This window comes from Clarias gariepinus, chromosome 27 (genome assembly GCF_024256425.1).
Source record: "Clarias gariepinus isolate MV-2021 ecotype Netherlands chromosome 27, CGAR_prim_01v2, whole genome shotgun sequence".
Lineage (NCBI taxonomy): Eukaryota > Metazoa > Chordata > Actinopteri > Siluriformes > Clariidae > Clarias > Clarias gariepinus.
In genome coordinates this window covers 2581426-2609384 of record NC_071126.1, presented here as the reverse complement: position 1 = coordinate 2609384, position 27959 = coordinate 2581426, and the positions used below count along the sequence as shown (strand labels likewise).

Here is a 27959-nt window from a genome sequence, read left to right as displayed (position 1 = left end):
AAAAATGTAATTGTTTATACAGTATAACAACCTCAGCAGCAACCCCTTTTCCCCTTTTGTCTGTTCCAAAAACTCAGCACTCAGCATCACTACTAAACTAATCACGAGCATGATCATCTGCAACTTTTTCATACTAGACCATGTATTAAGTTAGATTTTTTTTTTAAATGTTAGAATAATTTATGTCACTGTGTAGCTTAATAAGCAAAAAAACATTCCTCTGAAACTGGTCAGGTAGAGGGACTGGGTTGAAAATGAGAGCCAAAAACTTGCCAAAACTGAGAGCCAAGGAAAGTCCTTCAGGAAAAGACTCAAGACTAAATTAAAATAATACAAGAAAGTCTGGCTCTCTTGAAGCAAAATATGAAGAAATTGGGTGGGGCTAAAGGAGTCTTTTGCATAGTACTGTACATGAACATTTGGATAAAAAGTTAGTGTTACTATTTTAAGAAAGTAAATAATTTTAAAGTAAAGCTTGTGCCTTGTGTGTTTTTGTTCCAGTACCTAGGCATGACTCACGGATACGCCTTGCCTCTGATATGAGCTCAGCTATCACTTGCTTCAGGCTTTGACTCACATTCTATCTAATCTATTTTTTTTTTTCTTTTTGTTCTGGCTTTATCCAAGAACTGTGCTAGATACCTAGAAACCTAGATAATACATTCTCTTTCTAAAAGGCCTATAGTGAATGTTTATTAAATGGGTGTTGATTCAACATTGATATCCTGAGCTTCCTATAAGACGAATATAATGTCATATACAGTAAGAGGTTGTTTCGAGAAAAGGAAACAGGTTTCCTGGATCAGTGACTTTTGTCCTTCCCTGTGTTTCCTCATACACTGCTAAATCCTGTTAAGATTGTGTAGGTCTGTTCTTACTTAGATAAAAAACTTTAACTGTCAAGTTTTATTCACCACTTTGTTCTGACCAGTATGTTTAAACTGTCTCTGCAGCCAGTGATCCCTCTATCTGTTTCAGTTTCAGCACTCTGGACAGCGAGAGAGAGAGAGAGAAAGAGAGAGAGAGGGGGGGGGGTTATAGGGGACCAACAGTGCCAAGCCCTGACTCATCATTTATCTACTCCTATAGTTTACCATTGATTCTGTGTTTAGTATTCAATAAATTTGTCTAAATCTTATTTAAATGCCATGAGAAATAAGGCAGGGTTTTTCTGGAATACTGTCAATATTTCATTATAGATTAATTAACTTGTTACTACAAAAGAAATGAGGCTTCATGGTGTTAACTCTTTTTTTAATCCATGGTAAAGAAAAAGAGAGAGAGATAGAGAAAGAGAAAGAGTGAGAAATTTGTGTGTGCCTATGTGAGTGTGCATGCATGTGTGTTCGTTCTATATGCTGATTATCTTTAATTCTATTATCTATATCTGAGTTTTTTTTTTCTTCTCGTGGGTTTTTTTCTGGGTAGGCTGGTTTCTTCCCACAGTCCAAAGACAAGCAAATTAGGATAATTGGTGTTTTCAAAACCCGGAGTGTGTGAATGTTCGTGTGAGTGTATATGTGTGTGTATATGTGTGCCCTGCAATGAATTGACACCCCTTTCACAGTGTATCTCACCTCATGCCTGGGATAGGCTTTAGGCCTCCTATGACCCTGTACAGGATAAGTGGTAAATAAATTAAATTAATTTATTATTATTATTATTATTATTATTGTTATTATTATTACTACTACTACTACTACTACTATTATTATTATTGTTATTACTATTATTGTTATTATTATTATTATTATTATTATTATTATCATCATTATTATTACTGTTGTTGTTGTTGTTGTTGTTGTTAAGCTAAATGTTGTGTTCTGGTTTGAACCCTATGTTTATGGGTCGAACAGAAAATACCTGATAATTAACACATTTCAAAAGACAATTTTAATATGACTGTTTTAACCATGTGAATAAGCTTACTGTTACAGATGTACAGGCTGCGCTGGTTATCCTTATCTCAAGTCTACTTTAATAACTTGCGAAATCCCTTAAGTTTCTCTCTCTCTTTCTCTCTCTCTCTCTCTCTCTCTCTCTTTCTCTCCTCTCTCTCTCTCTCTCTCTCTCTCTCTTGTAGTAGTGTGGACGAATATGCCACCATGTGGTGGGCTGCAGTTGTGTGAAGGACTCGTAAACATTTGAATTAATGTCCTGGGAGCCTTTACGCAGTGAATAAGACATAGAACACACACAAACACACACACAGTTCCGAAGACTCCTCTGTGTGTGTGTGTGTGTGTGTGTGTGTATGGGGGATTTAATCTGTCATCTAAAAAGCGCAGGGAAAAGGTGCATTAGTCACATAGCAGGAATTCCTCTCCACTTAACGACAGAATTCTGAGGAACTCTTATAAACCAAATAAAAACGATAAAATGCAGAATTATTAAATCAGATTTATTTAAAACTAATCCGAACATCGTGAACTGGATATTCTCATTTTTCCTTTCAGAAGTTGCGCTCATTACACAAGCTTGAGCATGAAAGACATGTGAAGTGAAGTGTTGGAGAAAAAGCAAAAGTTCATTATAGCAGGTGAGTGCTGCAAACTGAGCCAAAGTGGATAAGGAGCAGCGTTCCTGGCTAATTAAGTGCTGCTAATTAAGCAGTAGTGCTAATTAACGATGAGGATAGAAACCAAAGCGTAGCTGTGAAACCTACACTTAGACACACTCTGAGGGTATTTGGGTGGTTGCAGTGCTCGCGAATCATATAAGTGACGCGCAAATACTGCATATAGTATCGTCATGCTCGGGGCGCGCGTGCACATCATGCAGAAGAGCGCAGAGAGAACGCGTGCCTGTCTCTTCGCGCGCACAGTGCTCTCCGGCGCGCGCAAATTGCTCCAAGCTGCGCCACCGATCAAGGTAATGTTAAGTCGCTTTAAAGACTGTAGTTCAAGACTCGGAGATTAGACTCCTTTGTTTTGGCAAACAAGGACCACTGTTCTCTTTGCGCGCCCCTGCTGCAGGGACATGTGGAAGTGATTGTCCCAAACGCGAGCGGAGAGGAGAGGAGAGGAGAGGAGTGCGCGGTGAGTCTCTCGGTGAGGGGCCGCCGCAGGGCGAAGCAACTCCACTGGAGCTTAACCAATGGAGACACGAAGTCTTCGCCTTGGGCACAGGGGACAGTCTGATGGTTCGGCGCATAAGAATCGAAAGTACCTCAAAATTTTTATTTGTAGGCTTGGAAACAGACAAAGTATAAATCACTTCTTTCTTTTCTTTCTAAGTCAATTTATTACACAGGTTTAAAATTGTAACTAAATGATAACTAAGTTAAAATTCTGACATGTTAGTAAAAAAAAAAAAAAAACACAGAGGGAGAGGATAAGGCTACAAAGTTTGTTTCTGATGTTAGAGCGCCCTCTGTACGCACTACAGCCTCCCCTGGGCACCAGTGCGGCACGATTTCACCTGCTTTTCATTAACGCGCCTTCAGAATGTGCCTCCAACTTAAAATAAATACAAAATGAAACCACATGCTTCATCTTTCCCAAACCCGAGCTTGCAACATAACATGCAAATCCAAGCTGACAACCAGACACCGCGACAATAATTATTAATATTAATATAATTGATATACCTGCGGGCAAGAAAAGTGCTGGTTGATTAATTTATCTGTAGATACTGGTCACACATTTTCCCACTAGGCTGCTAACACTTACATTCCATCATGACTAGAAACAGCTCCTATTACATGCTACAGAAATGATCCTCTTGCATTTGCAAAAAAAAAAAAATCTGAACAGACATTATTTTTCTTCCTTTCTGAACCTTTCTTTATTCGTGGTCCCCTTCTAAAGTGCAGCGTACAGAGAAATTCGACTCCTCTAGGACTCTTATTCTGAAGAAGACTGGGAAGGGGTTTCTTTCTTTCTAAGAGTTATTTAGTTTTGAGCCAGATTATTAGTACTCCGGGAAGGATGGACTCTAAGGCTGAATCAATTAGAGAGGGCAGTGGCGGCGCGGGAGCATGAGAGAGAGAGAGAGAGAGAGAGAGCACTCAGGGCGCGAGAGCACTTACTCACACACACACACACACACACACACACACACTTACATACATACGCACTGAGGACAAGCGCTCCAGAAGTAAGCAGGTCCCTTACCAGTGCTCATTGGAGAGTTCTTCGGGAGTGCTGCCATTCAGCTTTTTTTTTATTTTTCTTTCTTTCTTCGAGGGAACACACAAAAGGATTTTTAAAAGGGTATTGTGTGAGTAGACTGGTTCGATTACACTAATTGGCTCCTTATGTTTTTTCCCCCTTTTCTAACAAACAATAGCATATTGTGCGTTTTTGTAAAGGCATAAATTACCTGCTTTGATTCCAATAAATAGGCTAAATGATTTATTATTTCTTAATTTAGAAGCAGATAAACTTTCCAATTAATTAGACGAGATTTCCTTATAATAAATTAGATAAGTGTTTTTGCATTTTCTCACCAAAAACCCGCGTATTGGAATTAATCTGTTAACTTAATAGTTTTGTCGGGAAACATTTTGCAGAGATTTTTTTCCCACCTTCATCCATTCATCTTTTTGCGTTTGAACGGACTGTACCGTACAAGTTCCCGCTTCTAGGTTGATGTTCACCAAAACTTCTACACACAGCCCAAGGCGGATTTACAGGCATTTCAGAGTTCCCCATATGGTCTCCAGTCCGGTTTGAGGGAGAGAAAAGCGGCTCGGCTCCAGCGCGCAGCTGGGGGTGCCATCCTGCATCTAATGGCAAACACATTTCACACCCTTCACCAGCTCGATCCCTATTTACAAGGAATGCGCCTAAGAAAAGAAAATGGATTATCGTGCATCTGGAGTAATGTGCGCAAAAGTATTCCTTGCATCCATTGAGAAAGGATATAGACTCCGGATAAACACATTCACAGATTAATTTCGGCTTTGGATGTTTGAAGAATTTCTTTTTTTTTTGGACGACTTTGGATGCGACGTTTATTTCTGATTTGTTTTCTCCCAGATGGTTTTATGCTCCGCTTTGAAGAGGACTACACGGCCACGTATGCGACCCCTGCTTCCATCTGTTTGATAAAAGCGATTTCTGCGCCCTGCAGACTTCTCTATCTGTGGATAAAAGTTTCCTCGCTTTTCTCATGGAGCATATGGGATTATGTTAAACAGCAAAGATAAGCGTAGAGGATGGTAAATTGTAACATTCCACTCTCAGCTGTTGCCCCCGGAGTGTCAGGAGTGTCAGGCGCTCAGATTCGCGGCTTTTGGGCAAAACAGATGCGCATCTGCGCGTAGGAGGAATTCAATCGGTGGGTGATAGGAGAGCGGGTGGAGGTGGGGGAGAGTGGGGTGTGAGGGTCCGTCCGAGCCCTGATCATTTCCTTCCCCGGGAAATTAAACCACTCTTCTCTATCCCGTTATTTCGTGTTCGAGCGGGACCGTTATATTGTGCGCGGAATTATTAAACGCATAAGGATCTCCAAATCTGTCTCTTAAGCGTCCATGAGAACAGCGAGCTCGATTAACTGCAGCTGGATTGGCCAAGGACAATTACTTCCATCCAAGGACTGTTCAAGCAAACGGTGCTCACTCTAAGGGTAGTAAAAATATAGGCACCCCAGCAGCTCACCACTGTTTGCCCCCCTGGTATTTTACAACTTTTATACTTTAATTACTTTAAAGTATTTCTATGGATGGATGGAGATGGGAAAAAAACTATGTTCAGAAATTCAACTCATCAGTGTAATGCTTTAATTATTCTGTACAGTTTTTAGATGTAGACATAACCAAATTACGCAAACCGCCTTTCCAGAGGTTACATGCAGGCTGTACTTAACAACGGGCAGACAGTTGTTTGTGAAAAGTCATAATTAAGTTAGATTGAGATGTTAGCTAGGACTATCTCACAGAGATATCGCACAGCTTTTCTGTCCCTTAAGCGCTGATGAGATCCAGGGGGTCGAGAGCCTCCGAACAGATAAACCAGAGACGCACGGAATGTCCGACTGCAACCCCTCTGGTTTAAGTGAAGCTTTTTTCTGATAAGAGAGAAAGAAAGAAAAAAAAAACCCTGAGAAGGACAAAAGCAGAATGATTACTGTCTTAAATTTATGGTTGGAAAAACTGTTTAAAACTTCATAACACTGCTTTTATTTAGGATTTGTAATCACCAATCCCCTCATCTAGTACAATGCATGCCTGTCTATAGTCCATGTTTGCAAATTTTATATTTAGAATATAAAAAATAAAACATTTAAATAGCTGACAAAAACAGAGGTTGACTCAATTGGATAATTCAAGCCATTCTTTTGTCCCTGGGAATGACTGCAGTTAATTTGCCCCTCTGTTAAACCCTGTATTGTGTCGCCCCCTAGCGAGTGCATAGAGTTTATCAGCACTATTGAGTGGCTGGGGTCGAGCTGTGATTCTTCATGGACATTCCTTTAAAAATTTATATATATATTTTTTGTAGATAATTTTATGCAATCCTTAACAAGACCCAAATCTAGGGCTTTGTTTAGACCTGGTATTAACATCAGATTTGGGTCAAGCACAAGAGTGAATCTATTGCACATCTTTTGCAGTTATTGGTCACATTCAGGACAGTCTGGTTCAATTTGTCAATTTTTTTCAGAATCCCACAAAGTGAATATAAGCCCAGTAAAATCCATTTATGTGGTTTGAAAATCTCAACCCAACATTACTGTAGATATTTTATAAAAATCTGTTGTGATATTCATATCATCCAAGAAATGGCTTTTTAAAAGTTTTTATAATCTCTCTCTCTCTCTCTCTCCCTCTCTCTCTCACACACACACACTCTTTCTTTTTGCTCTCAGTTAAACTCTACCCAAGCAACGATGTGGCTACAGAGGACACAGCTCCTTCTGGGGGTTGTCTTCTTTGGAATATTGCAAAGTAAGTCAAGTTCTGCTTGTTTGCAACAACCACCAGTATTGTTTAGCCTACACCATAAATCCGACACAGAACAACGCTTAACCAGCATATATGTTCTCCAGGTGTGGCGTGTGAATCTTCTCTTCCGACTATCGTTTCGGATAGAGACGAGTTCGTGTTAGAGCTGCACTCCAAGTTTAACATCAGCTGTACAGGGAAGAAAAGTGTCATGTGGGTCGAACCACTACCACTTAACACACACGTGATGCCGGGGTATTACACGATCACACTTCTGATTGACGGCGCAGAGGCTCATAACACAGGAGAGTACACGTGTGTTTATGAGGACATAGATGAAACGGATTCGTACAGTGATGATGTCGAGGGGGCCAGTATCTATATTTTTGTCCCAGGCAAGTATTAACAACCGTCTGAAGTCAGTAAGATGGAGGCATTTTGCTGATTGCTGTGTATGCATAAAACAGGCAATGTCTAAATTTCTTAAATGTATATATGTTTTTTTCTTTAAAAAATAGTAGCATATCTGTTATATATAGCCCATGTAATCTGTAATACAAATTAGAAATCTATCAATTGTTTTCTTAATCTGTTGATGAAATTATATAAAAAGTAGTGTTTTTTTCTTTTCCTTACACAAATTAACCCAGGCAAATTAGTTGATTCTGATGAGACGTATGACAACATGGATGAAAATTTCTCAGACGCTATTTAGTTTTTGTATTTTCTTACAAAATATTGACCTCCTCTAATGTTTTACCTCAGACCCTCAAGTTCCATTTGTTCCCGATGATTCGACCGGGGGTTTCCGCTATGGCATTCCTTGCCGTGTTACAGATCCCCAGTCTGTTGTCATTCTACGGAGTCTGACAACTGGACATAGTCTCTCATTTCCCTATGATTCGAAGTTTGGATTCATTGGTGTCTTTTCTCCTGGTCAGTACGTGTGTGAGACAGTTGTGAAGGGTGAGGTGGTCAGGAGCAGGGTGTACAACGTGACAGACAGTTCAGGTAAGCTTACAGTAAGTCCACATTCCAGTTAATGTTTATGAGTGAGTTTGATTATGTATACTAACTGTGAGTGTGTCTGTGTTGGATTCTGCTGTTTCAGATTTAGAATGGATGAATGACTTCGATGTGGAGCTGAAAGCCAGTCAGGACGAGATCAAAGAGGGGGAAGCTTTTAAATTGACCTGCACGGTTCCACCTGGTTCTGACTATTTCCAGCAGTGGTTGCATCCCAGTAGAGAGGTGAAGGGATTTTACCTTTCTTTCACACCCTTGCATTCATGAATCCTGTAGCACCTTGTTTTTTCTTTATTAATCTGCTAAAGAGAAGATACATATTGAAAAGTACTTACTTTCGTAAGGATATATGTTTTAAAGCAGGCATTTTTGTGTGTGTGCGTGTGTGTGTGTGTGTGTAAGTGTGTGAGCAAGAGAGAGAGAAAGAGAGAGGGAGAGAGAGAATGTGGCTGCATGTCAGTAAAAGATTAAAGAAGGCCTTGTAGTGCTGACCATTTGCTCGAGTGTTTATGAGGGAGTTTGTCAGAGTGTGGGGTTTGGGGCATCACCCAAACAGGCATACTGTAGCGAACTCTCTATATTGTGTTCAGAATGGTAATTATAGGAAATTCTGATTCTTTGTGCACTGGTGGCCTAAATGTACAGCTGAGCTTTGTGTGTGTGATTGCTTTCATTGACTGTTGGGATGGATTACTAGAGAAACTCCTACCTAAGAAGTGCCAGAGCTGAGATAGCAGCTCTTTTTCAGGCTCCTGGACAGATTTATTCCTGCTGACAGATGCACGCTCTCCCAAGCTTCACACAACGCAGCCAGTGCCAAATCGAAAGAAAGACTAAAGCAGATCTTTTACACAGGATTTATTTTTACATAACTAAGCAATATGACAGAGTGTATGCAAACTTAATATGGACTGTTCAGTAGAACCGTATGAGTGAATAGTTTGTATTTCTCTTTCACTTTAACCCATCCCCAGGCTGTAGGTGCTATCCAGAAGAAGGAGACCTACCCTGATAAGGTTTTGTACATCCTCAGCATACCGCATGCCTCAACAAATGACACTGGCTTCTACGAATGCTCAGTCACAGAGCACTCCAGCGGCAAAACACGCTCCTCCAAAGTCATCGTCACTGTCCATGGTAACAATCTGCCTCTTGCTCGATTATCCTTGCACCTCTGTATAATTCATGCACTAGGGGAAATGAGTTAAACAGATGTGTACAGGGGACTGACAGACCAGGCTAACATCAAAGAACCTGCCACAACCAGGGTTTCTCTGATTGTACATTTACTTCCTAAACAAACAACACAAAACCTGCAGACAGACTATCAGTGCCCATATAACATGAATTGTCATACTATGAGGGTAAAGTAACAGATTATGTATTGATAATCCAAGGCACAAACCATGTGCTGTAACTTCAAGTCAATTTTTAAAATCTACAAACCACTACGTCACAGTACACCACCTTTTAATATCAGTATGAACAGTAAATTTGACCAAGATTTATTGGTGCTTTAATCTCCAGCACCACCAAGGCCTTTAACCCTCTCATGGTCCATCTCTTTTGTACCATTTTGCTGCAAACTGTTTTTGTAGCTCTAGCTACATAGTGTGTCCAGAGCCAAATGAAGAACTTTTTCTTCTACTAGACATCAATTCAGTGCTAATAGAGTTTGACTACAACATGTAGGACATACCGAAAACACATCAGGTTGTAATTGATGACCAGTTTTATAATATTCAAAAAATAATTGTTAGCTTGGTGTAGCACGTTCACTATCTCATTTTCATTCTTTTGTCGTCTCTCTGGGTTACAGCGGGTTCTTTTGTTATTCTGGATCACCCTGGGCTTGGACCGGAAGAAACCGTCTATGTTCTAGAGGAATTGGAAATTAGAATTTACATCACTTCTGATGCTGTTCCCAAGATCACATGGTTCAAAGATGGGCATGTATTGAATGCTAATTATATAACCACCACGATGACTCCTCTACCAAACAACAGGTAAGGATAGACACAGTAATGCAGAACATCACACTTTTCACACTTTCGTTCACAGTGTTTTTGAGTCATTCTTTAATTTGAGGTACATTTCATGTCTGTTAACGATAAGTAAATATTTTCTTCAAAAATATCACATTTTATTTATTAAGAGTAAAGCATGTTATAATATCACACAAACATCATGTGCATGACATGCTTCACTTAGCTTCAAAATTGTCATAATGTTGACAAACTGAGCATTTTACCATGTCCATTTTTTTAGTTGAGAGTTTATTGTTTAAATATAAAAAATAAATCCATAAGAGTAAACAACAACTTTATTTTAAAATATATTTCAAAAGTCTAATATTTATAAATTGATTTTCTCATTTAAATAATTTAAATATTTAAATGTTTTAATGCACACAGAGGTTAATAACAGAACTCAGTCCTGTAACAGAAAGAAAGTCTCTCTCTCTCTCATTAATCTCATTCTTCTTTTTAGCCTACGTTTTAAACACACTGTAATAAGTGTCCTCTTTTTTTATTGTGAAATATTTGAAATTTATAATAGCTGACTGTTATTGAGTATAATTGACTATATATAACTGACTATATATAATTGTCAACTATGTTACATAAACAGTTATAGTTGACATATTTTTGTATTATTTTAATTCAATAATTTGTTCAAATATGATTTTGAACTGTTCATGGAAATGAGACATGGTCAGCCAGGCGAGTCCTAGCTCTGACATTATGGTTCGAAATGAGGAAATTATAAATTGTTACCCAGTAGTAGTAGATAATCAGTCATCATTTCTAGAGTTATCAGTCTACACACACTGCCTAGCCAAGAAATGTCACATGACTTTGATTTTTTCGCCTCATAATGTTGCTGAGTCTAGACGTGAGCAACTGAAACAATGTATCATAACACATAATGCATGTTTGGCGCATCACTTCATCCATTGCTTTAGGACTTTTATCAGGATATTAACTGCTGGTTAAGGATTTTAAATGTTATTAATTCTATGTGAAATGTATTAGTACTGAAAGTTGACAGCGTCTAGACAATATTCTGTATTTCAAGGCTAAGCACCATCCCCTTAACGTCCTTGTCTCCTTCACGAAGGTACGAGAGTGTTTTGATTCTGCAACACCTTCTAGAAGATGACAGTGGAACATATAAGATTGTAGCATCAATTGGTTTACAGAGTGCAGAGTTCTCCTTCAAACTCACTGTTAAAGGTAACGTTCTAAATCCATTTCTTGTGCTGGAGACACTTTACTCTCAATTCAAACTGGATAAGGTGCTTAGTGATTTTATGTGTTTGTATGTGTTTTCATCTCCAGATGATGAGCCCCAGATAGCACAGTCCATGCAGGCTCCTGTCATCTGGCCCAGAAGAGAGTCTATGGAGGTGTTCCTGAACTCCATGTTTAGACTGACATGCCGGGGCCAAGCAGAAGTGGCCTGGGAAACTCCTGTCCTTCTTGACAATGAGAAGGTATATGACAAGGGAGGTCTGTTCGTCTCCACTGTGACTGTGGACACTGCTACAGTGCAACACACAGGAGAATACACGTGTCTCTACAAGAATGGGAATCTGACAGACATGAGCAGCATCTACATCTTTGTGCCAGGTATGGAGAGACAGACAGAGAGAGGAGACTGGAGACTGTGATTATGTAAACTTGCATCTTGCATTGGTTATGTAAACTGCTATTTGACTATGTTTGTGTTTTCTTGCTACAGATTTGACTGAATTTTGCTTTGCTTGTTTAGAATGTGGCACCATTTGGCTGCATCGGCCTGTTTTGCAAAAAAAAAAAGGCAACCTTTTATTTGCTCTCTCTCTTTCTCTCTCTTTCTATTTCTCTTTCTGTCTTTCCCTCTTTCACCTCCCAGATCCCAACATGCTGTTTTTGCCCCTGCTGCCCTATGAGCACCATGTGCTAAAGAGCCTAGAGGAGATGGAGATTCCTTGCCGCGTGTCTGATCCAAATGCTCGTGTGAGGTTGCTCCATGTTGAGACTGAAAAGGATGTGGTTGCCCACTATGACAGCAAGAGGGGTTTTCTAGGCAACTTCACACCTGGGACGTATGTGTGTGAGAGCTATGTGAATGGAAAAACGCATAGGAGTGAGAATTACATCGTCCATGGTTGGACAGGTAAACATATCCGGTATAACAATAGTATATTACATAGTAGGATGCATCACCTTGAAAAGGTTTAAATATAACATTCATGTTGCTTTTTATCCTTCTTTTGTGCTTTGATCAGGGGGCTCAGGGTTGCATGTGGAGTTGAAGGCAGAGAAGAAGGCTCTACTGGTTGGGGAAACCCTCACAGTAAACTGTATCGCCAGAGGTAGTGATTTACTGGAACAACAGTGGAAGTATCCTGGAAAAGTAATAAGAGACAACACAGTAAGCATATTCTGCATATGTGCTGTCTCAAATATTGCAGTTAAACACATTTTTTTCAGTGAATTTACCATAGTTGTCTCTTTCTGTTTGTCTCTGTCAGGTGGGCGGTGCTGAGATGACACTAAAAGAGATCAAGAAAGATGTAGTAGAGATCTACTACACCTTGACCTTACCTAATGCCAAAACTAAAGACAGCGGACATTATGCCTGTTCCATCACTGACATCACGAGCAACGAGAGCCAAACCAAAGAGCTCAACATTACTGTCTACGGTACCAATTATAAACTTGAATACACAGTTTTATGCATGGATACAGTATACTGTACAGAAAATTGATAAAGGGCAAAACAGCTGACACAGGGTTTATTTTGGTGGTAATGTTTCCCTCCATTTGTCTTATTAAAGAGAACTATTTTTGCAAATTGATACAAAGTACGAAGGCATCTTTATCTGAAGTGCATGCTCTCATGGCAATGCCTTCAATTATAGGCACAAGGTGTGTTAAAATAATGTATATTTTGTTATAGGCTTCACAGTCACACTCAGTGCAATACAAGGGTCTGGAAAACAGTAGTTGAGGGAATATGTTTTAGAAGAACATCGTTTTTATCATTGCAGTACAGGTACAAAGACATAGGCTTACACTTGGACAACTCACATCCGTATTTCTTATGTATTTCCATGGCACATCCGTATTTCCATGGTGACTTAGTGGTTAGCACTGTCACCTTGCACCTTCAGGGTCCGGGTTCAATTCCCACCTAGGGGTCTGTGTGCATGGAGTTTGTATGTTGTCCAAGTGCTTGGTGGGTTTCCTCCCATAGTCCAAAAACAGGCAGATTAGACTAATGGGTGTTCCCAAATTGCCTGTAGTGTGTGAATGAGCATGCATGTGTGTGTGTGTGTGTGTGTGTGTGTGTGTGTGACTGCGATGTATTTGCACTCTGACCAGGGGGTACCCTGCTGTGCACTAAGTTTACTAGAATAGGCTCCAGGCCCCCTGCGAATCCTGCGTAACGCGATATAGATGATGTGAGAATAATTAGTTCTTTTATAAAAATAAAGTTGCGATAAACCAATCAGTATTTAGTTTGAAGTTCTTTATGTTTCAAAACCTGCTTGATCTGGTTGTCAAAATGGCAGACATGGAATATCTTGTCCTAACACCGTAGGTCACCACACAGTCATAGCAATTTTTTGACTCTCAAAGATTTTTGCGTATACACAAAACAAGGGACTTGATGTATGATAAAAAAAGATATAAAAGTTACGGTATTATTCATGTAACATGGACGACTTGCTGCATTTGCACAAAAACTAAAAGTATTGGTAAAGATTGATTTATGCAAATGTATGCAGAGTGCGTAAAAATTACATAATGGCCCTTTTACAAACTGCCATCCTACTGTACTGTATGTGAACTCTACTTTGACTAAAAAGTGTTCGGTGCCACTCCATGTCTCTTCTTTGCAGAATCTGTTCCATCATGAATATTATAATGAGCCCTAGTCATGTGACGTAGAGTGCCATTTGGAAACATCTGGAAGAACTTGCACATTTAAAAAGAAAGCAGTTTTTCTATTTTAACAAATTAACTTTGATGCTTTAAGGTAAAATTTAAGCTGAATGCCTTGTTCAGTAAGTAATCTAATGAAGTAATTGGTATGTGTAAAGAGAGAAGCATTTGTGTGTGAAACACAATGTAGCTTTCTCTTTGTCTTTATAGCCAACTTATTAAAAAAATCAGTTGAGGCGAGGAATGCATTTATTTTTGCTTTGTTCTTATAATTATGAACCGAACATACTGTTCCTGTTGGCTGATCTATCCTTTACTCTTCTATCCCGAACGCTTCAGAGACGGGGTTTGTGTCTTTAACTCCAATGCTCCGGCCCGTGGAGACAGCCGAACTCAATGATGTTCGCGAGTTCCAGGTAGACATTGAGGCTCTTCCTGCGCCCAAAATCACATGGCTAAAGGATGGCATTGTTCTGCGTGATACCGCTGCAGAGTTCACTACCTCCCTTCGGATGATCAGCGAGACAAGGTTAGGCCACACAATTTAATGTAACACATGCTTTTGAGTGAGGCTCAATAACTCATTGCAAAAGAGATTTAACCCTTAATGTGACTTAGTTTAGGAACATCCAGTTCATGTATTCATATTCACATTCATGTTACCAAGGGCTTTTGTATAGAATGTGATCATTCAGTTTTACTAAGAATTGTAATGTACCAGCATACGCGTAACCCGTGTGTGTATATGTGTGTATGCATATAGGTACCAGAGCACTCTGACTCTGATTCGAGCTAAGACTGAGGACAGTGGCAATTACACGGTACGAGCTGAGATAGGCAACCGGAGTGCCAGCCACTCGTTCAGCCTTCAGGTCAAAGGTAAAATCCAGGAAAGCCTCATCATTTCCCCAGTGTCTTTGTCTTCACTTCTTCTGAGCTCTAAGGTGTTTTAGTCGCAACTTTATTTTCCTGCATTTGCATGTGTTTTCTTCTATCGACTCTTCATGCATTCTTTCTTTCTCCAATCTGTTTCGGTTTTGCCTGCGTTTTTATATATGTTAGAATTTTAGATTACCTTTCTCTCGAGTTGTTTTAATAGTTCTGGATGTTTTTGTTATATATGATTTCTTAACATACTGTATACATCCTGACCGATGTACAGTAGGTGCATATACAGTATCTGCAACATCTGCATCTCTCTAACAGCACTGCTTTCCTGTATGTGTGTGTGTGTGTGTGTGTGTGTGTTCCATAGTTCCCGCTGTAATTGTGGACCTGCTGGATCTGCACCATGGATCAGAAACCGGCCAGGCTGTGGTGTGTGTTGCTGGAGGATCTCCTGTCCCTGAGGTGGAGTGGTACATCTGTAAAAACATTAAACAGTAAGTATGACTGAGACTTGCTCCTCTAGCTGTAATGCAACAGTTTAGTAATGATCTGTTCCTTGTGCTTACCTGCATACTCATCCCATTCACCCCCTTTTCCTCTATTTCTTAGGTGTTCCAATGATTCATCCGAGTGGTCACCTCTTCAGACAAACTCCACTGGCATCACCATTGATACACACATAGAGCATGACAGCCAGTTGGAGAGTCAGGTGATTTTTGGACATCTGGAGAACACGCTGGCCGTGCGCTGCCTGGCACGGAACGAGATGGCCGCTGTGTCCCGTGAGATCAAACTGGTGGCCAATGGTAATATTCTTTATTGTGTTATCACTCTCATTGCCTGATTGCATTTTTTTTTTCAAGGACATAATGAAACTGAATTAATTATGACTCATAAAACCTACTTTAGAAAATATTGCACAAAATCAATTAAAATCAATTAGTTCCAGATCATAAAATTAGCCACATTATAAACATAAACCAACCTTGACCACTGGTTCTCAAAGTGGGCTTTAAGGACCACCAGAAGTCGGTGAAAGAACAAAAATCTCAAGTGACATGAGCAAAGCTATCATATTTAGGGGTCCAATTGAGGGGTCAAACTCCAACTGAATGTAAACTGAACTCCAAGCTCAGTAGGTGGCACAATGGCTTAGCGGTTAGCCCAATGTCTCCAGGCTTTAAATCTCACATGGAGTTTGCATTGAGTCTCTGCCTGGAGTTTGCATGTTCTCTCCATGCTTTGTGGGTTTCCTCCCACAGTTCAAAGACATTTATTATAGTCTGATGAATGTTTCAAAAGTGCCTGTTGTGTTTGAATGTGTCCTTTTGTGATGGGTTGGCAATCATCCAGTGGGTACATCCAGTGGGTACCCCAACTTGGGATTGGGACAGGCTTCAGGCCCTCTGTGACTGTAAACAGTATAAGTGGTATAGATAAATGGAAAAAAGGGGTTGTTTGGTAAAACAAAATTGAGAACCACTGGCCTAAACAACTAAGTTTAGTGTTTCAGTAGACCTGGTACTTTACTCATCTCAAATGTAAAATGTCAGCGCACCAAATCATCACTTTCCTCATTGTTTATGAGTCAGTTCATATTTATTTATGCCATTGTCATTGTCATATCTCCACCTAGTGTGTGTGTGTGTGTTCCTCATTGCAGATAACCCTTACATCTGTTAGCATCATTCTCTCAGGCTCCACGTGTAGTGAATTCCTGATAGGTCTCCCGTCACGTGGCACTTGTAAAAGAGAAATCCATATGCCATATGCCCGTTTGGTTTCTCCATTCTGTGTGTCTGTGGGCCCTTTTTTAATAGCTGAGTTACCCTGTAAATCGTTTAACCAAATTCAGTATATCGCTTCAAGATCTTTAATTTCAATGGGTGGAGTAATAAAGAAATTTAGATTTTATTTGTTCAGACTCATCCTCTATATCCAAAGACATTCTTAGGTTAGCCAAATCACTTCTTTTAATTCCATAGTTTAAAAGACTACATTATAGTATGAAATTCGAGCTTGCTCTTACAACAGTGGTGATGATGTGTTCAGGTCCGCACTCAGAGCTCACTGTGGCGGCGGCTGTTCTGGTGCTGTTGGTTATTGTCATCATCTCACTCATTGTGCTGGTCATTATCTGGAAGCAGGTACACACTTCCACAGTCATACATTCATTTTCTCATTTATTCGCTCATTTATCTCACTCACTCTCTCAATCACACCATCACAACACTATCATTGTGCATTCATCCTAGTGCCTGATCACATTTAATTAATTTTAGTACTCTGCATTTTTCTCACGTGTGGACGTTTTCACTCATCTTATATTATATGACATTGAACTTAACAATCTTGTTTGCATATGCATTTCAGAAACCACGTTATGAGATCAGGTGGCGCGTCATTGAGTCAGTCAGTCCGGACGGGCACGAGTACATCTACGTGGATCCCATGCAGCTGCCCTACGACACACGCTGGGAGTTCCCACGTGAAGGCCTTGTCCTTGGTGAGTCACAAACACACAGCCACGTTCTGCCCTCGTCCTCTCTGGCTGTTCGACTTGTTGGGATGTAATCTATTGGATTGTGGTCAGGTCAGGTCAGGTGGCTTGTTTTAGCCTGCTGCGGGTGCTGCCTTGTGACACCAGCATCGTAAAGATGTGGTGTGCGTGTCTGCTCAGCGGTTGCTTGGTGGGTTCACAGCGGCTGAAATGAAAGCTGGTTTTCCTTTAGCCATAGTGGTGTAGTTGAGCAATCACAGATGTCATTTTGGCTAGACATGTGTAAATCCGAACCTTTGGAGACACCAGACAGCCTTAAAAGGCATTTTATCTGAATGTAGAAGGTTTTCTGATGGTTAAAAGAAACTTATTTAAAAAGGAAAAGAAGCAGGGATTTTAAATAAGGGAATAATGTATGTGAACTTTACCAACACAGAAAATGTGAATAGAAAGCAGTGTGTTGTGATTAAAAGACTTGTTACTTGGTAACGAATGTTACTTAGTGATGCTTTCGCTTACACTTGAAAGAAAACCTAATAAGCTGTTTTTTGGTTCCTTGAAATGCTGCATTCTCCCAAAAATTCCCAACCCATGAACATAGGAATGTTGCTCAAACTCAAATCTGATATGAGTGTAGAACAACACACATACACATTCTGCTTCAGATGGAATTTACATACCAGTGACTGGTTTGGTATCTAAAACCAGCCAGTACACATCAAATACAAGGTGGAATCAATGGATTGTGTCTCAAGAGTCATTCGGCATTGTTTGGTATGGTCCCGTCACATTCCAGAAGCCGTCACTAAAATAACGGCTTCAAAATCGCTCCCTAAATAGGGAACAGCGCAAATCCTGTGGATTACCAGCCTCGAGGGATTCACGACAGTCACTATGATTTACATGGTCCTGGTTGCACGAGAATTCAGGAGTTGCATGTTTTTCAGGGTGTGGCTCTGAAGGAAATACTGTAGGGAGGGATTACATTTGTGTATGTTTTGAGTTTCAAAACAGCCTCGGCTAACTATCACCCAATGCACTGACCATATCGGTGGAAGGTGTGAAACTTTGCATATGCTAACAATCATATGATTCCCCGTGTGAATGTCTGTCGCAGGCCGTATTCTGGGCTCGGGGGCATTTGGGAAGGTGGTGGAAGGCACTGCGTATGGACTCAGTCGCTCTGGGCCGGTGATGAAGGTGGCAGTTAAGATGCTGAAACGTAAGTTAATAGGGCAAAGAAATATGCCTCATCAAATGTTCTAGCTATATTTGCTAAACACGCTGTAAATAATCTGGCAGATCTTGTACATGATTGGGTGATTACTTGATTGCTTTTTTTTATTGGTTCTTCAGCAACAGCTCGCTCCAGTGAGAAACAGGCACTAATGTCGGAGCTGAAGATTATGACTCACTTGGGCCCTCACCTTAACATTGTCAACCTGCTGGGTGCATGCACCAAATCAGGTACAGAAAATGCACAAAATAGGTAAACAAAACCTGTATGCACAACACTGATTCATCATCCATCTGTCATCTTTGTGTATGAAGACATTTTGTAAGATTGAATTTAGAGTGATTGTATGAGACACATTTTAACCGCTCTCTCTCTCTCTCTCTCTCTCTCTCTCTCTCTCTCAGGTCCTATCTATATCATTACCGAGTACTGCTTTTATGGAGACCTGGTGAACTACCTGCATAAGAACAGAGACAGCTTCCTGACCCGACAGACTGAAAAGAGCAAGAAGGAATTGGACATTTTTGGCATCAATCCAGCTGATGAGAGCAGCCGGAGGTCAGCACAAAGATGCGCACACGAAAACCATGTGCAAGGTTTTTAACCCGTCATGAGAAAGTCATCTTACCGTGTGTGTGTGTGTGTGTGTGTGTATGTGTGCGCGCTCAGCTACGTGATCCTGTCGTTTGAGGAAAAAGGAGACTACATGGACATGAAGCAGGCAGACACAATGCAGTATGTCCCCATGTTGGAGAGGAGCAACACCTCCAAATACTTTGACCTTCAGTCAGACGACTATGATCGCCCTCCCTCTCACAAACACATCAACGGTAAAACACACACTCAGCAAACCCGTTCTTATAAGCAACCCCCCAAAAACAGGAGCGAAACTTATTCTTTCATGCACATGGATTTAACACATCAAAAAACTTTATAGCAGTGAGATGTTTTTCTTTCTCTAAGCATATTATTTGTTTTGGAGTCTGTACTCGTTTTTTCCTCTTGCTGTGTTCCTGTTCAGTTGGGCCTGAGTGCATCTGGTTTGACTTGGCAATAACTTTTTAAACCAACACACCCACGTGCACATCCACATACACACTGGTATTTTGGCGGCGATCGTAAAGGCGTCCACCCTCGTTCCTGGGGATGTGATGCATTGCAGGCTGTGCACCCTGCATTTACTTGAGATAATTGTAGTCCAAGGGGTTTGCTGCATGCTTCACCCAGGCATTACAGGAACCAATGCACTTTAAAAAACCTACTCGTAGCTCATGTACAACCGACCGAGGCGTGTTGTCCACACGTGCAAATATGTACACATATTAAAAAGAAATAGGTGGGAAGCCAGCATGTGTGACTGAGTGTGTCTGTGTTTGTGCCCAACAGAAAGTGAGGTGGAAAAGCTTCTTTCTGATGACTCCGAGCGCTTGACCACAATGGATCTTATTAGCTTCACCTATCAAGTGGCCAGAGGGATGGACTTCCTGGCATCCAAAAATGTGAGTCTAAAGCCATAACCTATGGTTAATGTATTAATCTTACAAAATCTAATGATTTTTAATAAAGATACTTGTAAGACTGGCATTCAAAAAAATGTTTTAGTGGAAAAATTCAATCTACTCGTTAGATTACGAACTTGAAATCAGATTTCTGTGTTCAGACAGCACATTTGGGTAAAAAATTTTTTTTGAGTCATTTCAGACTGGTAGTGTGAACCTACAGTAGCCTTAGTGTATCTGAACCTGATCCATACAGAGGTTATTACCTCGTTTAGTTTTTTAGTTCTTTAGTTTGTTCTGAGAGGATTCTGATAAACCTTAAAGGTCTGGTTAAATTCTCTTTTGTTAGCTTCTAAGCTATGCTGGGTCTGTAATAAAAAGGAAAGAATCACAGTTCATATAAGTAAAAATGACTATGGGTTCAGATTTTTGGGCCACCCTGTATATACTCCAATCTTCAAGGGTGCAACTGTTTCTCAAGCCAGCGTTTGCAAAACTCACAACTGACCTGTTTAAATTGTGGGGTTGGGGTGGCTCGAGAAAAGACCGAAGACTCAGAATAGAACATAAGAGTGTGTTTCTGTACGTTATGACATGTTATTAAACTATGCTATTCCATATTACTGAAGCATGCTATTAAAGGGCCACACATCAGGTATGAATTTAGTTTTGTGGCTATTTAAACGCTTTCAGAGGGAGAGACTTTTAACATCAATGACAGATAAGGAGTAGATAAAGCATGAAACAATATAAGAGGCAGGTTTAGGCACGGTACACACGGCGTGACAGGTGAAATACTGTATCTGTTAAAGAATCTACAGATGGAAAGATGGAACATTTCCACGACTGGATTTAATGTTTTTCTCTTTATACACAGTGTGTTCACAGAGATTTGGCAGCTCGAAACGTGCTGTTGTCTCAGGGGAAGATTGTGAAGATCTGTGACTTCGGGCTAGCCAGGGACATCATGCATGACAACAACTACGTATCCAAAGGAAGTGTAAGTGTGGCTCCTTCTTCTCCTCTGCTTTTCTGTGTTGAATGTTTCCCACATTAAGGATACGCTGGTGTTGTGTCAGGTATTAATGCATTTCATGGGCTGTTGTTAATGTACGTTTTCTCTCACTCTCTCTCTCTTTCTACACACACATAGACCTTCCTGCCAGTAAAATGGATGGCCCCTGAGAGCATCTTTGATAACTTGTACACCACTCTGAGCGATGTCTGGTCTTACGGCATTTTACTGTGGGAAATCTTCTCTCTGGGTATATCACCAGCCTTTACCTGGATTTTTTAAAAATTATTAATGTCTTTTATATACATGTTTGTAGGCAAAAAATAATAACAAAAAGAATGAATTATTCTATTCTAAGGTTATCTTTTATGTTTAATGTCTGCCTTAAATATCTAATCATATATAATTTTATTTATTTATTTATTTCTTGCAGGCGGAACCCCTTATCCTGGTATGGTTGTGGACTCCAGCTTCTATAACAAGATCAAGAGTGGCTACAGGATGGCCAAACCTGAACACGCCTCCAGCGATATGTAGGTTCAGCACGTCACAACACATTGTTATTTCTGAGTATTGCAAGCCTGCTTGTCTGATCAGTGTGCTTGTGTTGATGTAGTTATGAGCTGATGGTAAAGTGCTGGAACAATGAGCCGGAGAAGAGACCCTCGTTCCACAATTTGAGTGAGAGTGTTGCCACCTTGCTGCCATGCGGATACAAGAGGGTAAGATCGAGGATCTAGTTGGCGAATTTTTACTAAACTTCATTTTTGCTTTTGTTCTTATAATTCAATTCAATTCAATAAAAAAAAAAAAACTTTATTTATCCCCATGGGGAAATTTAAGCCATGCAGAGTAATCAAAAAACTTCTGTCCCCAATTCTGAACCCATTTATTTGGTCCCCCTTATACTCTTGTGCATCAGTGATCATGCCACACTACCCTAGCTCTGCCTAACCCCGCTTTGTGCTTCTTGTGGTGTTGTGCATTTTCTCAGCCTGAGCACATGGACAAGGTGTGACTCTTTATAACAACATTTATTATGCTAATGCTTTAACTGACTAACACCCAACAGGACCAGATCCACCCACAGTAGGCATTCATCTGTTAGCCATAATGACTTTCCTAAACATGCACCACACATGGCACTTCAAAAACACCAGTTTCCCAGAGTCACATAGCCATGGGTAATAACACCTTGGGAAGGAGTGCGGTGGGAAATGCGCTTTTTTTATACGCTTTTTCCAAATCCTCATAGACTCACAGAGCGGGTGTGCAAATGGAACAGGCACTTTAAATGAGCCATGTTTAAAGCAGTGTTTAAGGGTATACAGTATAATGGAGTATGTAGAGAACTACTAAATAATAATGAATTTCTTTCCCTATTTTCTTAAAGCATTTAAAAAAAAATGTGTGCAGTTTAAAGGTGACATATTATATTCCCTTTTAAAAGAGTTAACAAAATGGAACAGCTTGAGGTTTCTTTTAGCACAGACAGGCTGTGATATTAAGCTCCAGTCAGTCAGGTTTAAACTTTTATGTAACTAAACAGGGTAAAATTGGGGATGTTGTCACAAATAAACACAACAGACCGTTTGCTACTGAAACATATTATTTTATCACTCTCAGTGTTCATATAAGTCAAAAGAACTCAAAGTGTTAAATCCCTGGGAACTTTCTTATGCACTAACCTGAAGTTTTATCATGCTTCGGTGTGCAGTACAAGGTACCATTACTTTAGCCTCGCCAGTTAAACAGTTGAAACAAAACTCACTCCTGAGCTTCAGTACTGACGCAATTTCAGCTTCAGGTTGAGTAAAGTTTTAAATTGAGCTAATCAAGCTAGCAGTTTAATTTGGAAGTTTTAGCACACGCATGTAAAGTTTGGACGTAACTGTCATCAAAATATACTGTTATAAAATACAGTTCATCAGGATATCCTTAAAAAGTGAGATAATTGGGATTTTATGACCATCAACAAAGCATCGACTTTGCTTCACTTAGCTGTGACATGCTGTGCTTCTCAACACTCACAGTAGTACATCACTGGAGTTTTGCATTACATTATTACACGTATCTCCCTTTCAGCTTCTAAATATTAGACTGGACAAAAATATGCATGGGTCAACATTGGTAATTCGTCTAATAGCAAGTGTTTCTGTCTGTTCAGAGCTACGAGCGTGTAAATAACAACTTTCTGAAGAGCGACCACCCGGCGGTGACACGTGTGCAGTGTGTACAAAGTGATGAGACCTATTTGGGTGTGTCCTATAAGAACCAGTGCAAAATGAGGGAGCGTGAGAGCGGCTTTGAAGAGCAGAGACTGAGCTCAGACAGCGGCTACATCATCCCTCTGCCTGACCTTGACCCCCTTTCGGATGAAGAATACACCAAAAGGAACCGTCACAGGTAGGCATCCCATTTCCAGCTGTAATAAATAGAATGATAAAAAAGTTATAGATGGGAAGTTATCATACTGTTATTTAAGTTTTAAATGATCTGATATTTAAATTTAAAATTAAATGATCTGATATTTGAATAAACATTTAAAATAACGGACTGTGTGATGTGCACCAGCTATTTCAATTTTAAACGTAGCTTCTTCAGTGGGCAAGTGACACATGTCTTCTTCGGAAGACTCAAACATGTTCATGGGCTTATGCTTACAGTTAATGTTGCATGAAACAAGCTAGTACCTGTTGAAATGAACAGGTAATATGAGAATAATAAAAAGCTGTGATTTTTATAACTAGCATTCAAAACTAATCAACACCTTCTGACCAATCAAATTCAAGAATTCAACAGTATTTAATTGTGTTAAGGCTAATTATTATTATTATTATTATTATTATTACATATGTGAATAAGTAAAATAATTGAATATCTGTTTTTTTTATGCAATGATTTTTTTTTAGCTCTCAGACATCTGAGGAGAGCGCTATTGAGACAGGCTCAAGCAGCTCCACACTGCCCAAGCGGGAAGGAGAAACTCTGGAGGACATTACGCTGCTGGACGAGATGTGCCTGGACTCGGGGGATCTGGTGGAAGACAGCTTTCTGTGAGAATGCTACAAAATGATTAAAAGGGAAAATGAGAGGATGGGGGAGAGAGAGACCTTGTTTAGCAATTCATCTAAAAAAAAAAAAAGAAAAAGGAGGAAAAAAGGCCTGAAATGTTAGCATCAGTACAAGAACACCTCTTCCTTTTCTGTCCCCCACCTGTCTTCTGAACTCTTGCTCCCTGGTCTGAGGACAGTCTGCTAAAAGACTGCATGTGTAGTGTTTAAACTTTGAGAAGTAATGAAGTAATACGGAATATTAACGTTTTGTATCAAATCTTTGTTTTGATGGCCATTCAGAACAGAGAGATTACAAAAGAATGTATCAAGACCTGAGCGTACTATTGTATACTCCATAACAAGCTCATTTAGGAATTAGTCAGTCTGAGCTTTCAGTGACCACTACACCCGGACTAAACTGACCCAACGCAGTTTATTTCCTTTCACATTCCACAATTATGGCATTAAAAAGCACAAAGTTTGGACTAAAAAGATAGCTGATACTGTAACTGATATTACAGTATATACATGATATTCCATGATGCAGTAAGTGCAGCAGTTTGAATCTGATTTTATTTTTTTACATGTTGCTGAATATAAATGTGTAATATTTTGAGAATATTTTGTGGGAGGGAGAGGAAATTTTTTTTTTTTTATGGTCCTAAATGAAGAAAACTGATTTGTCTCACACACACACACACACACACACACACACACACACACACACACACACACACACACACACACACGGACATTTGCAATTCTGACACATTACATCAAAGAGACCAAAGACTAAACATTTCCGATCAATGTGTCAAGCACAAGCATTATCTCAAGACCTGCGCTTCTAACAGTGTTATAATACACAGGGACTCTGTTTTTACCCTGTGAAGGTGAACCAATCAATCACTTAACTGAGAGAATAAACCTTGTGGTAGCTTAACTGGCCTTTCAAGGTCAAATATTGACAATAAGCTGGAATGTTTTGATGCTGTGTATAAAATAATGTAACATATTCATCTATTTTACTATTTGAATAATCTGAACCTGGTGACATTATTATTTTGGATGGTTTAGATGTTGTACCCGAAGGTGTCCTTTCATATTCTTAAGCTTTCTTTTGTAAAGCTTTAGACCTTTAGCACAGTAACCTTGGTAATATTGTAGAGCGAGGCGGAACACTTTTTAGTAAAGGAACAGATACAGTAGTTTTAAAGATTAAAATAACGCAAATACGGATAAACCTATTTTTGCCATCAGTTTTAAGGTGGAAAATAATTTTGCTTCTTGCTTGACATGCATTATTGTTGCCATAGGCATAATTTACAAAACTGGCCAGTACACCTTCCCCCAAATATGATATTACAATTAACCCAAAAATACAGATTTACAATTGCTAAGTGTTATAAAAACATAATAAAGAGGTTGGCTCCTCTCGATTCAGTGTGATTGCTAAACAGAGAATAGAGTTCCCAGGTGAGACCTGGTAACTTCTGCTGTAAGCAATTAAGTTAATGCAGTTAATGCAGTTTCGATAAATATCCATTTAGCTAATACTGGAATAACAAAGTGATACATTACAATTTTATACAAAGTGAATGATTTTGTGCTATTCAACTGCATGTTGTTTTGCTGCAGTATATCTTATCCCCTTAAAATGTATGTTAAACAGCCTAATTACCCCCCAAAAAATTGCAAGGAGGCATGTCCTCAGACACCCTCTACATGGGTGGGGTCTCATTCCTCTACCCCACCAACCCCCCAATGTTAAATGCATGCTTACACCCTTGCTTGTTGTGGCTGTTCCTCTTCCGACCACTTCAAAAAGGAGTCGTCCAGACATAATGCTCGCAATTTACGCAGCCCGAGGACCGGCCCTGAGAGTCCACCTGTGCAACTCACAGCAATTGGGATGGTTGAATTAAACCCAGGCCATGGTGGTGAAATTGCCTTATGCTAGCAATTATTCCACCAAAAAATCCCTTTTGCAAGACATATGTAAATGCTTTAAATAACAATAGGTTTAATAATCCTATATTTGTTATCACTTGCTGATTTTTTTTTTCATTGAGAGGGTTTGTGGCATTCCTATAATATTACTGCTATGCAAAACACAATATCTACCTTCTGTTCTGTTTCAGCTCTGATGCTGGACAGTAATGACCTGCTATTCCCGAATTTTGCTTTCTTAACCCAAACACATATTCTCCACTAAATGTCCAGCCTCGTTGCTTATAACATCTAAATCCAAGCTGATATCCATCCCCGCCTGTATCGTGTACAGTCGTCCTGAAGCATGGTTGTGTAGCTAGTTTGATGTTATACATCACTACACAGATTAAATGGGTTTTCAATGTATAGTTTATAAACCAGCGATCCACTGCCTCCCTCTGAGTGTATATCCACTGTGATCTACTCGATGGGCACAAAGAAGAAGAAGAAGAAGAAGAAGGAAAAAAAACCTGTTGCACTTTTTAGACCCTTCTTTATTGTTGCTTTTATCTGTCATTGTATGTATGTTTAAAGAGTTTATATGATGAGCAAATACATTTCATGAGTTTTATTTGGCTTTAAAATGTTTCCAGTTTCTGTAGACTGCAGCCTGAATATGTACAGGAAAAGATGATAAATAGAAAAAAAAACGGTATGAATTATACTCCATGGTACAGTATGTGTAATAATAGGTAGTTAATCCCAGTACGAGATGTTATCCTGTTGTTTTGTTATTCGTTATGTCAATGTCAATTCAGATGATTTATATTTCAATAAATGAGATTTAATAATGTAATTTGGTATTCTGTTGTTTGTAAGGAGACATGGTGTGCAGTCAGTGAATTGGATCTTTGTCATATATTATGTCCACTGTGTCGAAGTGAAATATGCAAAAAAAGAAATTATACACAGTACACAGTAACCTTATTGTACCTGATACTCCACCATGTGCACATGAAAAGTTAGCTTTGGCAAAAAATGTCTACCCTGTAATGGATATGTGGGCACATGATGATAATGCCACACATATATTACAACAGTTAACAGTTATACCGATTCAGGAAAGCGATTCAAGGCCAACACAGAAAGACTGAGAAGAAGCTCCTTCCCGCAGGTTAATTTCTGGCTCTATTTACACGTAAATGAGGACTAACTATTGCACTTTAAAGACTTTATGGACACTACCACTGCTGCTTATCCTTTTATTGCACCCTCCATGGCCACCATACTGCTGCTGTTTGCACATTTGCATACATTGCATATTCCATATACTTTATACTCTATAGTTTATTTATAAAGTTTATACTTTTTACATTTTTATGTATTTCTATTTGATACTTTATTTTTATTTTTTTTATTTTTACATATTTTTCTACAAATTTATAAATTTTTACATTTTGTTTTATTGGCATTTGCCTCTCTTAATTCCTTTTTTAGGTCACAAACAGTCCTGTAAGAATTTCACTGCATATCATACTCACGCCTTTTGATCATGATGTAATGATTTTTTTAATCAAGCTGTGCATATGTAAATACAAAAGGTTAGTGCCTTAAGGATATATAATAATAATAATAATAATAATAATAATAATAATAATAATAATTATTATTATTATTATTATTATGAATTTTCGAAGGCAAATTATGATATATATGTGTATATATAAATATGATAAAATATTATTATTATTCTCAAATCAAATCAAATTAACTTGTAAATGATAATAATACGAAGAAGAAGAGGGGGAAAAAAATCACTGGCATGTTTATGCTGGTTTTTGTCCACCCAGTAGATATTAAAATACGTTGTAATATATTTACTGCACCACTAGAGGGTGTTACACGTCCTTTCAGTAGATTTAGGTTGTAGTATACGCACTGCACCACTAGATGGTGATACATCCCATATAAGTAGATTTAG

The 27959-nt window shown here is 39.3% G+C and overlaps 1 protein-coding gene across 5 annotated transcripts; it reads left to right on the top strand.

Moving 5' to 3' along the window:
* The first annotated feature begins 2852 nt into the window (after positions 1 to 2852).
* pdgfra (platelet-derived growth factor receptor, alpha polypeptide) lies at positions 2853 to 26834 on the top strand. 5 transcript variants are annotated; one of them, XM_053488618.1, is made up of 29 exons: positions 2853 to 2871; positions 6814 to 6892; positions 6994 to 7284; positions 7655 to 7900; positions 8001 to 8140; positions 8890 to 9052; positions 9735 to 9921; positions 11036 to 11151; positions 11257 to 11547; positions 11813 to 12076; positions 12189 to 12334; positions 12435 to 12606; positions 14191 to 14380; positions 14615 to 14730; positions 15107 to 15233; positions 15349 to 15545; positions 16792 to 16886; positions 17113 to 17245; positions 18357 to 18461; positions 18596 to 18706; positions 18881 to 19034; positions 19146 to 19306; positions 19863 to 19975; positions 20853 to 20975; positions 21129 to 21240; positions 21424 to 21523; positions 21607 to 21712; positions 23158 to 23396; positions 23903 to 26834. In XM_053488618.1, the coding sequence occupies exons 2-29, from the start codon at positions 6835 to 6837 to the stop codon at positions 24048 to 24050; spliced, it is 4404 nt and encodes a 1467-aa protein (XP_053344593.1). In that variant the 5' UTR covers positions 2853 to 2871; positions 6814 to 6834; the 3' UTR covers positions 24051 to 26834. The 5 variants fall into 5 exon arrangements, with proteins under 5 accessions (XP_053344593.1, XP_053344594.1, XP_053344590.1 ...); XM_053488615.1 differs by lacking the exon at positions 2853 to 2871 and adding an exon at positions 4036 to 4221; XM_053488616.1 differs by lacking the exon at positions 2853 to 2871 and adding an exon at positions 4073 to 4138.
* The last annotated feature ends 1125 nt before the right edge of the window (positions 26835 to 27959 follow it).

Coding starts and splice junctions, on each gene's coding strand:
- pdgfra (XM_053488618.1), top strand. CDS start 6,835: ATGTGGCTACAGAGGACACAGCTCCTTCTGGGGGTTGTCTTCTTTGGA. Junction 18,707..18,880: donor GGGTGCATGCACCAAATCAG/GTACAGAAAATG, acceptor TCTCTCTCTCAG/GTCCTATCTATATCATTACC. Junction 21,241..21,423: donor GTGGGAAATCTTCTCTCTGG/GTATATCACCAG, acceptor TATTTCTTGCAG/GCGGAACCCCTTATCCTGGT.